Source organism: Anguilla rostrata, chromosome 3 (genome assembly GCF_018555375.3).
Source record: "Anguilla rostrata isolate EN2019 chromosome 3, ASM1855537v3, whole genome shotgun sequence".
Lineage (NCBI taxonomy): Eukaryota > Metazoa > Chordata > Actinopteri > Anguilliformes > Anguillidae > Anguilla > Anguilla rostrata.
Genome location: NC_057935.1, coordinates 45,324,176 through 45,338,940, shown reverse-complemented (window position 1 = coordinate 45,338,940; position 14,765 = coordinate 45,324,176). Strand labels below are relative to the sequence as shown.

The 14,765-nt window shown below is 37.8% G+C and overlaps 1 protein-coding gene across 1 annotated transcript in view; it reads left to right on the top strand.

The window, feature by feature from the left end:
- The first annotated feature begins 2,242 nt into the window (after window positions 1-2,242).
- Window positions 2,243-14,765, top strand: part of LOC135251943 (anosmin-1-like) — a 52,805-nt gene continuing 40,282 nt past the window's right edge. The window contains exons 1-2 of the mRNA XM_064329825.1: window positions 2,243-3,496; window positions 14,281-14,328. Of these exons, the coding sequence (XP_064185895.1) occupies window positions 3,305-3,496; window positions 14,281-14,328 (240 nt within the window). The 5' untranslated portion in view covers window positions 2,243-3,304. The remainder of the gene's footprint in view (window positions 3,497-14,280; window positions 14,329-14,765) is intronic.

Sequence of the window (14,765 nt, the reverse complement as noted above, 5' to 3'; positions counted from 1 at the left end):
ATATGCTTGGCTTGGGTTAGAATGATCAATTTATTTTATTATTTCATAGTCATCTTAAAAAGTGCATTGGGTACTACACAGAACAAGTATTTGTATTGTCATTTTAAATTAACCAGTGTGTACTGATTAAAATACTGTTTCCCTTGAATTAAATTTGACCTTTGATCTTTCAAACAGTTAATGCACACTGCGTAAATATAACTGTCTACACATGCTTTTCTTGAACCTGAACCAAGACAGTGGAATTTTATTTATACATGTAAACACAAGTTGCTAGTAGAAACTGTGCAATGAATAATTTCATTTAGTAGGTGGCAAGCATCAATTCTAAACTTTTCCCAAATAAACATCCCTGCTCCTTGACCTAGTTTATGGCCTGAGCTGACTGTTGGCAGAGGCTTTTCCCAGTCAATGAGATCCTTCAGTTATGTAGATCCCCTAGACTGCAGGAGACATTAGACCCCACACATGGTTACATTCCGTTCGTTATATATATCGTATATTTTTTTAAAGCTACAGACATCTGCATTGCAAAGATTAGAGGCCCTATATGTTGATGGTGAAAAGCAATACAGAAAGACATAATTGCAGTCTGTTAGTGCAAATATTGGCATACTGGGAACTAGATCATCATGTTGAGGTGTCACTTGGCACAAATTCATGGCATAGTAGTGTTTTAATTGTATGAACTTTCCATAACATGAAAGGCGATCTTAACACAAAAAAAATCAGTGTTCATGCCACAGCAGTGGATATGAGTTGGCTGAATTACTGAATATGTAGGAGCAGAATCCCTACACAGTCACTATAACAGTGCCAGGATTATGAATGCGTACATCTGTCAAAAGAAATGTAATAGTCACAATATATTTCTTCTGCAGTGTAAGGATTAATAAACACTTCAGAGAGACATCCATTGCATTGCAAGCAAACATATACCTTATGTCTTTAAGAACAATCATACAACAGTGCCAATGTAGTTCTGAGGTCATGATCCTATGTAACAAGGTAAATGCTGGCAGAGCAACATGCTAAAAACCAGAGGCACAACTTCCAAAAGAGGGTCACTCAATTCATGTGAAACTGAACAACTTTAAATGTATACCATGGTTTAATGTAATACTCAATTCTGGTTGGTCGAAAAGCTGTTGATTATTTTTCTATAAACTATAGACATTGTATATCTCAAGAATCTCTGGTTTAATTCACAGCTGTTAAGTAGTTCCAGTAAAAGTGTGCTTGTCACCTTTCCGAGATGACATACAGGCCACCATTCAATATTCAATTTCTAGTGAGCATTATATTTCCAACTGAAAATAAGGATAAAAATGTAACAAGCTAACAATAAACAGCATCACGCTATAAACATTTTTGAGTGCTGAATGTTTTTCTTTTGCAAGTAGTATTTGTTTGCAGTGGAAAAAAAAAACCTCTTCAGAGTGGCTAAGCCCCTCGGTTTTGCGTCGAGACCACTGCCACTCTGTCCACATCAATGTGTCTCCCTAACTGCTGAGACCGGAATTGTCCAAACTCGTTTTGTGTTTTGTCGTCTACATTTTACGAGGATCTGCATGTCCCTTTGGGCAGGTACCACACAAAGTGGCAGAGAGCATGTGATAAAACATCAAATGGGAAAATATTGATATGTGATATCAATATGCGCCTCAGAAATGAGAATGTCTGAAAAGCAGGCTTCACACAAGCCTGGTGGGAGCCATCTCAACTTTCCCAGATACACTATATGCATGAAGAGATTAGTTTTTATTAGGACTGTTGGAGCTGGAGCATTTGGCACACGGTGCCATAGGCCTAAGATGATCTCCCAGTCTGGCCAAGAGTACTGAGAAAGCAAGCTTCCATTTCTGAAACCTGTAGCAATAAAGCATAATTGCACTGTAATGTTTCTCTTGCAATGGATTGCAATAATGTGCTACATACGCTGGGAAAAGCAAAGACAGAGCCTCTCATAAACCTTTGGAGGACTTTCCTGATAAAATACCAACTGTTGCAAGTAAATAAAAATTGTAGGGATTTTATTAAAGTGTTCCACGTGGCATATTTCTCCATTCCTCCAACAAAACACTACCAGGTTTTATATGCTTTCTTTGTTTGTAATCATATTAAATTACGTTTTAGAGTAAAACTGATGATATTGTTTCACAGTCATGGGTAAAAGCAAGTTTACATAGACTATAAACACTCAAGGTACGGTTCAATGTAATAACTGAGCGACAGTTCGATGTAGTAATTGACTCTGGTTAATAATTATTACAGGTAAGTGAGGTCAGTTGTAATAGGTAAGTGAGGTCAGTTGTGGGGTTAGTTGTAATAGGTAAGTGGGGATAGTTGTAACAGATGCTAATCACTGAGCTTCACTCACATTTACATATTTGCAGACTTGTGTACTCACACAATGAACTTCAGAATTATCTCTCTTCAAATGACTAGTGATGTATAAATGAAAATGTATCGCAAATCCAAAGTAGAACATACGCAGTAAAATGACTGTTATTTCAACTCTTACAGAGTACATGTGAGTCCAAAAGGGACAATATGTACTCTGAAAGAGTTGATTTAACACTGAACACTTTACTGTGTATTTAAACCAAAAGATTTTTTAAATAGCAGGGTCCTTATATGCGCAAGAAATATAGTTATGCATGACATCACATATTTTGAAAGGTTAACGCCATCATTCTTTAGAAACATGCTTTAAAGTAAATATGCTTTATGGTTATTTGGATGTCAGGTATGCCATCCACCAAGTAATGCCTTGGCAGGGCATGCCTCATACATATACAGGACTGACATTTTGGCACTTTAGATTTTCTCTCATAAATAACCACAATGACCAATGACTGTTCTTCCTCATTATAAACACAAACTTCTGTTCCCTCTGTCCCCACAAAATTCATTACATTTTACATTACATTACATTTATTTGGCAGACGCTTTTATCCAAAGCGACATACAAAAAGTGCATTTCAGATACAATAATACACAATAACGCCCCAGACATTGGATATGTTTGAGTTTATTTATCATTTTTAAATTAAAAATGGTAAAATCTATTCAGTATTTGACATAGACATTTGAGAAGAAAATATTCATTTTCATACTTTTTTCATACCTGTAAGTTTGCGGTGCCACACCCGCCAATCACGCTGAGTTCATCCAATCGCGCATGGCAAGCCATTCTGACTCCTCCTTAGTGGCTTATTGAAGTTTCTTTACTTTCTTCCAGCATACTCATCACACAATCTAGCACGACCACTGTAAGGAGATAGCACATCACGGCCACGCAATGTTTACAAGTAATTACATAGTTTACCTGGCAGCTTTTCTGTGGATCACAGCGTCCTGCAACCTCAGGAATACCTCTGCGAGGAAGCACGAAGAGTCCTTCTCGACTGGCAGCACGTGCTATGCGAGATGCGCATCGAGATGTCTCAGCCTTCACATTACACGTATATCATCACTTTCCAAGAATTCTCAGGTAGGAGCGCTTTCCTTCAGTGTTGTCCTCTGTGTGTGATACACTGTGCTGTCCAGTCGCAGTCTTTGTTGCAATAAACTTGTAACAATAAACACTGTTCAGATATTGACTCGAAGTACTGGTGCAAATATTAATGCTAATCTGCGTACGCGACATCATTTACTGAGCTGTGTCTCTTAGAACGAAAATTGTTTTGTTCACATAATTTGCTTTGTCTGATAAAGAAAAGGTGATGAGTCATTTAAGTTCCAGTTCTTACTCAGAAAAAGTAAGAAAACGTGCCGCCATAAAACACCATAAAATCATCGCTGTTCAACCGAATTAAACTGAAACTAGTGAGATTTACTAGCGGAGCTGACTATCGCGGAGTAAATGATGCAAGGGATTCTGGTCAGTGTTTGGGAGGATTTGACAACCACAATCACTAATGTTTTGGGTACTCTACGGACATTGGGCTAGCTGGTTGAAATGAATGAAATGACAAGGAAGACCTTGACCTTTGTCACATTACTGTCAATGTGCTGTAGAATCAGGCAGCCAGAGGGCAAAACTTGCCTACTGTAATTAACGCGTTTGCTTGTGTTAATTAATACATATGTTTATTAATTATATAAATACACACGCACGCACACACACACACACACAAATCACTATAATTTATGTGGATTATTCTGAAAAATGATGCCTTTGCCTTGTTTTATGTGTTTATTTTCTTAAGTGTTTTTTGATTTTCCCAATCTGTTGTACAAATAAGCCCAAAACAAGGTTTGAAACAAATAACCCCATCACAGAAAGAAACAGAAAACGTGAGTCTTCTCACTTGCCAGAGGTTTTCTTGTAATATTGCTGACTGAGTTTCAGACAGGACTCAACACTGTATAAATAATAATTTACAAACCTTACCCAGAGGATGCACACTGCAAAACAGCAGAGTGGTATGCTTCATGGCGGCCTAATGTGAGTTTGATAAGGCAATGTTTTAGCTTGAGGATATCAGGCCATGGTCCGTTAGCTCAGATGATGAGAATACTTTTACACTTTGTGGTGTCTGCCATAGGCAATGTGCTACTGTAGACAAGGCTCTGGATGAACTACCTATTCACTCGTTAAGTTTACATGAATGTCCCCAGTCACAGAGTCCAATAGGGTTCATGTGTACTCTGTCAGAGTTGGGCTAATTCAACACAGAACATTTTACTGTGTCTGTATTCTGATAAAAAGTCATTATTATTATTATTATTATTATTATTATTATTATTATTATTATTATTATTATTATTATTATAACACCCAAAGAATTAAGTAAGGTTTACATTTCATGTACCAAACTAAAAAAGTGTAAAAGTTTATATAAAATTTAGTTTTTAATTGTTTTCATGACACAGGCACTTTACTATATGTAATTTGAGCTCCATAATGTCTGCAACAAGGACTTTTTTTTTTGATCTGGTTCTGTACTTCATACGTTTACATTTGTAATCAAGCAGTTCACATGTGGTTAAAGTTTCGATTCTCAGCTTTTATTAAAGGGTATCATTATACATTTTGATTTCGGCATATATACATTACAGCACTACACATAGCCTCCCGTTTCAGGGCATCATGAAGTTAGGGACATATTAATGTTATATAAATGAAAGTAGTCATGTATAGTACTTTGTTGCATTTCCTTTGCATGCAATGACTGCTCATAGCCTGTGACCCATGGTCATCACCAGGTGCTGAGTATCTTCTCTGGTGATGCTCTGCCATGCCTGTACTCCAGCCATCTTCAGCTCCTGCTTGTTTTGTAGTAGACACTATGGTACTTTTTATGCATAATCCCCCCATTTCAGGGTACCATAATGTTAGGGACAAATGGCTTCACAAGTGTTTCTGATTAGTCAGGTGTGTTCAATTGCTTCTTTAGTACAAGTATAACAGAGCTTTCAGTATGCAGTTTTGATTCTAGACTTTTTATTGCCTTTGGAGTCAGTTATTGGCATTTGTCAACAAGACCCGAGTTGTGCCAATGAAAGTCAAGGAAGCACTTATGAGGCTGAGAAATAAGAAACACAGACAGAGACATAAGCCAAACCTTAGGCTTACAAAAGTCAACTGTTTAAAACATCAATAAGAAGAAAAAGAGCATTGGCGAGCTCTGTAAAATGCTCACCATAATGATGAAAAACCCCTGTCCAACAGATCAAAAACACTCTTCAGGAGGCAGGTGTGGATGTGTCAGTGACTATTGCCCACAGAGACTTCACCAACAGAACTAGAGAGGCTACACTGCAAGGTGCAAACCACTAGTTAGCCACAAACACAGGATGGCCAGGTTACAGTTTTCTAAGAAGTAACTAAAAGAGTTCTGAAGAAAAAGGTCTTGTGGGCAGATGAGACCAAAATGCACTTCACATTGATGGCAAGAGCAAAGTGTAGAGGCCAAAAGGAATTACCAAAGATCCGAAACACCGCCCCCCTCATCTAGAAACATGGTGGTGGGGCGTTATGGTTTGGGCATGTATGGCTGTCACAGGTACTGGCTCACTTGTCTTCATGGGAGATATTACTGCAGATAGCAGCTGCAGACGGAAATCTGAAGCCTACAGAAGTATATTATTTGCTGAAATTTTACCAAATGCCCCCAAAATAACTGGATGGTGCTTTATCATACAGCCATGATCCCAAACATACTGCCAAAGCAACAAAGAGTTGCCCAAAGCCCAAAACTGGAAACTGGCTTAAAAAAAAAAACCAATTCCTCCGCGCAAGAGTGCCTGAAGTTTCAAGGAAGCTTAATTTTTTGGCTACTTTCCCAAAAATGGAAAGTTCTCAACTGGCCAAGTCATTCATCCAATCTGAATTGAATTGAACATGCATTTCATGTGGTGAAGAGAAAAAAAGGCAACTACCCCCTGAAGCCAGCACGAGCTGATGATGGCTGCAGTACAGGCCTAGCAGAGCATCACTAGAGAAGATACTCAGCACCTGGTGATGTGACACAGACTTCAAGCGGTCATTGTATGCAAAGAATATGCGACAAAGTACAGTATGGTGCCCTGAAATGGGGGAGGGGGCTATGTTTAGAAAGTGCTATAATTTCTACAATCTCTACATGGTGAAACCAATGTGTATACAAATACCCTTAAATAAACGCCAAGAATGTGCACTTTAACCACATATGAATTGTTTGATTACAAATCTAAAATTGTGTGCAAATTGAGCCAAATCAGGAAAAAAATAGGTTGTTGTCCAAACATGGACCTCACTATGTATATATATATATATATATATATATATATATATTCATTTTTATATATTAAGGCAAACTTTTATATCTCAATTTTTATGTCATAGACGTGACCAAATCACACAGTCTGCCTGTCCATGTGCAAAGCTGTGAATTATTAATAACCAGTATCGGCAGCTGAAAAGTGGAAAGATGTTTTTCCCACAATGTGCACTGTGATTTTTTTTTTCATTCATGACAGTATTCCTAATCTGCATTTTTGTTTAGGCTTAAAGTCAGTCATCTCTGCTTGAAAAACAAATGTCTGAAGCTGAAAGCCCGGTATTATAAACAGTCTGGGAATAAAGAGGTGACAGGATATGAGCACATGTTCACCACAGCCATTTCTGAAATCACTGAGACGTCTAGCATGTTCAGCAAGAGATCAGTTTTCCTAAAACAATGGTTTATGCTGGATTTTCACCGCGATAAGGAGCATTGAGCATGGACAAGCATGTTTGGAAAAGAATATGGACAGATCCCAGTTTTGCCGCAGGCCTTCCATCAGAAAACAAAAAGTCTATAATCAACTTCACAAACATGACTGCTCTGAGTGTCCTAGTTTATATTGCGTCTGAGACTGTTTGGACACTCTGTACACTTGGTGGAAAGACCGACAGTATAGTTTACATAAATTAATTTGGACTAGCTGAAAATATACTCATTCCTTTAACTTTTAAACATATAATAAGGTTTCCAATGGTCCTATATTAGGCTGGACATCCTGTATTTCAGAAGAAAAAAAAACTGGTTGGTCCCATATGGGATGCCTTTTGTCCCATATATAATGTTTTGTCAAATAACGTGGGGAATATTTTTTGAAGTAATATCAAATTAAAAACATTACAGTAACCCTACTCCCAATCCCCAGCTAAAGATCTGTTGTTATTTTTTTTTTACAAATGTATTTATGTTTTGTATTAGTAAAATGTAGAATCATATGGCAAGTCAGAACTACCTGTGAGATTTCACCAGCAAGAACATGCCACTGCACACATCATAATAATGGCAGGAATTTATTACCTACTTTCACACTACACACACCATGTCTGTATTAATCATACCTGTACATTCTCCGGAGTACTTTGCCTGCAGGTGAACAGCAAGCAAACCCATTACCATTCAGAACCTTTCAGACTTCAGGTCTGCACATAGCAGGGAATGGACTAACCAAACGATCTTGAATTTTTTTGTGCAAATTAATTCATGTTTGATTGAATGTTCATGGTCTGAAATGAAGCAAGCCAAAAGAATATTATGTCTGAGAGTGATGCAAATGAGTGTATTTATGAGTCATGAGTGATATTTGATGTATAACTACCCTCACATAAATCATGAGTTTGAGGACACACAGAAACATCTGTGGACATTTACACCACACCCATTTCAAGCTCAGTTTTTTTTCCTGATATTTAGGCTAAGCAGTAATGGTTAAATTGATTGTAATTCTGTTCCTATGAGTTGAAATCTCTGTTACTATATAACCAACAAAGCAACTATTTGATCAAGCACTAGCATGGGCACCACACATTTCAGGCTAAATGTTTTCCAGTCTGCTGGATATTTGGCCCTTATAAGGATCCTGTAAGGTACTGTTCTGCATCTATTCCTCACTGGGGGGCAGATTCCTTTAAATAGAGGAACAGTACATATGAGCTGTATATATTCTATACACTATTTATAAATCAACAGATGGATAAGATATATTGTACTTTTATGAATAAATTAGGTGTGTTTTTAGAATATGAATTGCTGTTACTTATTTTGTCACTAGAGAGAGGTGTATGCTGATACTGTGCAGAGACAGATCTGTCACAGCATTTTATGCATCAGAGAAATTGCCAATAATGCACCTATGCTGGGTCTTATTTGGCTCTTATTTGGGTTGCCAGTGGAGTTGTTTTGTTGCAAATCATGGCCAAATGATTTTAAGGGGGGTTTGATTGAATCCAGCTAATATGGTCTGGCAGTTGTGATTGAATTCCATCTTGTCTGAAGCACTCATTAAATACTGTTATTTACAATGGCTAGTTTTTAATTTACATTATTAAGACTGAGTATATATGAAGATGGATACATTTAGCATAGTTCGACATCATCAGTTTGTCGCTGAAATGGCAGGTTTAATCAGTGTTAGTGCAGAAAAGGCCAGTTGCCAAACAAGCTTTCACACATAGCTGATTTATTTGTATAATTATGGGAGCACGTACTTCTCCAGCATTGGGTGTGTTGATGGGAAAATAAACCCAGATTCATATTTATTTATATACTGTCCATCTCACTCATGAATGGAAACATGCAGTTTGTCATTTTCATGCATTATACAGAGGAGAAAAGCCAGCAGTGTTCAGGGTAATAAACAGTAGCTCTGTTCACGAACCCATCCAGAAACACCGGTGACACATATGATTTATGTGAGGAACTATAAAGTAAAAATGCAAGGTGTATCAATGCAAAATCCATTTGAAGTCATAAAAATACTACATTTTATCTTCAGTTTTTTTTTCATTCCTGATGTCTGGAGTTTTGGAATTCATAGCTTGAATTTGAATAATTTCTTTTTTTAACTGAAGGAAAGAAAAACATTGGAGAGTAGTTCAGCTGTATTGCCTTGTTTGGCCTTTGATGGAGTATGACGTGGGGTGGAATACAAGCCTAACCATGAGTGCAGCTTGTATAATATGTATGTTTTTTCAAATAAGGCAAAGATAAATGACAGTCTCTATTGACTGTTTTCACCCACAGGTAAAATTAAAGCAATGACAGACCAGTCTGTGATTTGCAAGCCTACACTGCCACAACACCTTTGAGAGCTTTGACTGAATATACCCACCGATTTCAATGAAACATTTTAATTAGTCAGCTTTATTTCACTGAATGTCAGGAGTGCACACAAAAAAGTGATTAAATAGTCTTGTTGTATTATAAATACTTTACATGTTATGGACTATAAAAATGCACAGTTTTACTTCAGTTTCCCCTTTAAAGTTGCCTTTGGGCCACCTACAGCTCAAGTGCATTCACATCTCTCATGCACTCACCTGTGACGGTAGTAACTTGTAACCCAAGAATCCACACAGCTCTAAAGCAGATTGCCATAGTAGTACAGGAGGACTGGTGACTAGTTTACACCCTAAAGTCCACACTGCACTACGGGAAAGAGCTTGGGCAGATTCGAGTAGACGTAAACAGGTATCCTGTGGGTGCCTGGTGAGTCAGGCAAAGAAATGTAGCGTTAGCTCAGACCCTTGGCTGACATGCACCATCTTCCTGGCTGAAAACACCCATTTTTTGGCTGATAAGGAAACTGATGCTTGAACCAGTGACCGTAGACCTGCACTTGCGGTAAGCTCCTTTTCTGACTGAGCCGTTTGGGAGTTCTGTATGCACAGAAGAAGTTTTACGCACAGAAGTGGCCTCTGTCTAAAATATCGTTTACCTGATTTTAAAAGCAATTTTCGTGGTGAAAACGAGAACTGATATGGTCATGCTCAAATCCCATGTAGCCGGAATAAGAAAACAAAGTGAATTAGGATATAAAAACATTGTTACTCAGGTCGTGAGAATGCAAACTGACTTAAAATAAATATGGAATTAACTTTATGAATTAATGCCCTTGGTCTCTCTGTTCTGTTCTTTGTTCTTTCTCTGTCTCTCTCTTTCTGTCTTCCACACAGACACACACACACACATACATCCATCTAACTAACAGCATGAAAGGAGACGGGTAAATATTTGTGTGGAAGAAGGTCCTGGTTTCAGAGAAGGGCTAGAGGGCAGGGAAGGCCATATCTCTGGCTTTGGGCTTGTCTCAGGGGTTAATCTGTTTGAAGCTGGGTTGGAAAAAAAGAGATAATTTATCTGGGCAACAGTGCACTCGAGTAACTCCAGACAGGATTAAGTACTACAGTTGCATGTGTGGCAGAGGGACTGTCATATCAGTACACTGGCCACCCTTTGAATTCGCACGTGATCTGGAAATGGGAAATGGGCTACTTTATAGATGTCTATTCCATCAGTGACAGCTGCATGCTGCATCCATTGCCTGTGCCCTGAAATGAGTGATGTTCGGGGACATGGTGAAGGCAGTGAAGCCCTATGCCTACCTTGCCTACCATTACCCCCTGTGCTTCTCTGTGGATATGTTTTGCTCCAGCTAATCACAAAACAGCTGCTGGGACTAAACAAAAGCAACATTTTCTCAAAGGCTTACAGCAAATAAATGACAAAGGATGTCAAAGTCATGTCACTCTCTAGTCAGAGACAGATTGTTTCATCGCACAATTTGTCAAGGCGGGCTAATTAACTGGAGCATCTGCCTAAGCAGTAGCCAATTTTCATAGTGGAACTTCAGATCAAGTTTGAGAAAGCCGGCTGAAAGGAAATAAGAATAAAACTCTTGGTCAAGCAACATCAATCCAAGGATCATAAGCCTGTACTCAGACACATCAGGTTGATGGAAAGGCACAGTATTTTACACTACAAGGAAGTTGTTGCAGTATTAATCTCAAACAGAATGTGATGATAAATAGCCCCAGCTGTAGAAACAACTGAAGAGCTGAACCTAAAGTGAGCTCTTTGAAGAAAATGCCTTTTAACTGTGCATTCAACACATTTCAAGACAAGCCAAACATCTTAAATCATCAGTTGTTTTATCTCAGCTGATAATGGATGTGATATAGCCTATTCTTCCTTTCAGAGCCATTGTACTGTTTTTACTGCCTACCCTTTGCCATTGGAATGAGTGTATCATACAATGAGGCATGTTCCATGCAATGTTTTATTTTCTTGGAAATGCTACACAGTAACATGTTCTGTGTTAATTCAGCTGTAGCATTTCTTTGAATTTAGATTTAACACTGAGCATTTCTGTGTGTACTGCCATAAAAAAGGACCACTCTGAACCTGTAAAAAGTCAATTTGCTTGGAACCGGACTGCCTGCCCCAAAAGCACAGAGCACTGTGAAGCAATTGTCGAGGAATGCGGTTTTGACTTTAAAGGATCAGCATGTTGACCCATAATTGTCCCCCAGTGGTTGAGATGGTGAGGTGAGGTCAGTGTGTAACAGCTGGGGGTGGGGTCCTCCGTGCTCCCCTGCGACCAGGTATGCTGTCACGGATCAGAATCAGCCGTCACGCCACGGATATCTGCTGCCAGTTACGGGAGTGCTGGGAGAGGTGTCAAAGATCACTGGAGTGATGGAGGATGTGCCATTCGTTATGAGCCACGGAAGACCGTCTGAATTATAATGAGCGGCTTTGTTAGTGCAGCAAGGTCATTCTGTTTTATTTTTAAAACCAATTAGTGATCTTGATTATTTTTAATTATCTCTATTTCTAATAGGCAAAGCACCTACTTGTGACAGTACTTTGTACATCTGTCTGACTAATCAATCACAGCATCGCAGTGGCTATATCATTTTCTGTGGACTACTGTGGAACACCGTAGCTTCACAGTATCGACTTGCTATTATACATTCATGGTCAAGATCACTACAGTGTAATAACTGTTAGATGCACTTGATTGTTGGAAATGTTATATAGAATATGGCAGTTGTTCAAAATATATTATTTGGTATGCATCTTCCAGGTAACAAACTTATGAAAAATTAGATTCAACTGTTGTCTTTTGATCATTGTACGTGGATAAAGAAGACCATATGATATATCAGACATCCACCTACGTTAGGGTTGCCAGATTTAGAATGTGTTAAAAGCGGGATAATTTGCACATCTGGAAGCGCAATCGCATACGACCCAGGAACTGTCAGAAAGGGGAGTGGGTGGGGGGGGGGCTTGATACTGACGTCGGACCGGGAGGCCGTTCTATTGGGCTGAGGTGTCATTCACATGCTAATTCATTGCAAACTACTGGTACTTTTCTTTCATTAATTTCTCAAACCTGACACTACATTATCTGCTTGGGAGAACAAACTGGACCTGTACAAATAATTTGAAAACCAGACAATCCGGTCGAATACCGGATGTCTGGCAACCCTAGCCTGTGTTGGCCTCAATGAACCAGGGAGGGATTCTTATTTATAATCAAACTGTTCATTACAGAAAAAGTGCAGAATTTTTTCCTGACTTATGTTTTCTTCTGTTTTCTACTACTGTCATAAGGTAGAGATCTGTGGCACTGAGGTGCAGACTAAGCTCTTTGAATGTAAGTCAATTCCTGTGGTTTTTCTGGAAATTTCAAGTGGATCATACTGAACGGAAAGGCTTTGAGCTTGACACTGCATGCATACATTAACTTCCTTTCAGCAATCCTTTGAAAGCCTGCAATATCTTACAGTTTCTCATGATTATATATAGTGTTATGAATGGGCGGTAACAATATCTGTCTATTTGAGAATGAGACATAGTTGGAAATTGATTAGATTTTTTTGGGTGGGGTTGGGCTCTGACTTGTTTTTGCTGCTCTGTACCATTTAATTAAATTCATCAATGAGAAAACCTCCTGTGACATGGAATCGACAGTAACATGTTCGGTGTTATATTAATGCAGAAAAAGTAGACCCTACTCCAATAACTACATTGGCTTTTATCCCTCATGTACTCATATAAACCCTGTTATAAAGGAACATTGAACATTTTAGTGTGTGATGGCTTACATTTGTCTCTAGGGATGAAAGTACTATACCCCAGTTTATTGTGGGGTATACATAGTCACATAGCTTTAGCTGAAAGTTTTCTCTTGATGTATTGCCTTTACAAATTATTGTTTTATCTTAGCAACTATTACTGGTTGTATTTGTGAAGTCATAAAATTTGAAGGAGTTTAATGAGATCCATCACTTTTTGCAAAATCAAAAGAAAAAATCCTTCTTGTTCAATAGAATTAAGGCTAAATGTTTATGTTCAAACAGCCTGTAATTGGGCAGTTCCTGGCCAATCAGAGTGAATTTACAATGTGTATAGTATATGAGTGCTGACAGACATTTCTGTGTGGATGGCCTATGGAATGTATGTTTATAATGACAGCTGTCCGCAATTTCTGACTTTGTCCAGGGAAATTGGTTCCATTCTGGTTTCATTCATATCATGAACTATTGCAATTTGAGGGTAACTATCTCTGTTTCACGGGTCCCTAAATGTAAGTTATTGTGTTTTGTAATTTAACTTAAAAAGTTATGCACTTTTTTGGTGGGTGGTCTTGTATTACATGTTTTTTATTTGTTTTCAAACATATGCATGACTCATTGTTGATAATGTTACATTATATTATTAATATTTAAGAAGACAACAACAGACCTAATTCTAATATTGAATGGATACATTGTTTTTCAAAAGAAAATACAGTTGCTTATTATGTTGTGTGCATTATACTGCCAATAGAATGGATGCAATTCAAATATTGCGCTGTGAAATCACATTAGTGATGTAATGTTGTATCATTAATATTATAGAATACAACATCTTATGAATTACAGTGTATAATGGATACAGATATTTCAGAGTGAAATGCTGTTAGTGATGTAAGACCTGCTGTTTTTTTTTTCTCTTTCAGAATAATGGATCCCTGGTGTGGTGTCAAAATCATAAACATTGCTCCAAGGTAGGAGGGAACCTAGCAGCATTGTAATTAAATTAGAATAAATTAAATTCCGATTAAATTTATTCAGGTTTATTCATATTTAGCTAAATGTAATATTATGTTATAAAGTAGCACTGTATATGAGACTCTGAAATTATTTCACTTTTTCAATATTTTCAGTAAGTGACTGTAGAATGAGTGATGCTGAACTAATGTAAAGATTGCATTGCATTCAAATTTCACAAGAGCATCAGAGCACATCTTTGAGTACCTAAAGCAAAGTTCACAGTAAAGTACATATTTAAATTGTGACAGTAAACGTAGGTCACCTCTCACAAATTACAGACGAAAAAGACAATTACTGAAATAAATACCAACAACGTAAATATACAGTAAATATAAATTGAAAATAAGTCAACAGAGATTTCAATTTCATAATGTTACTTGATTCATTCATA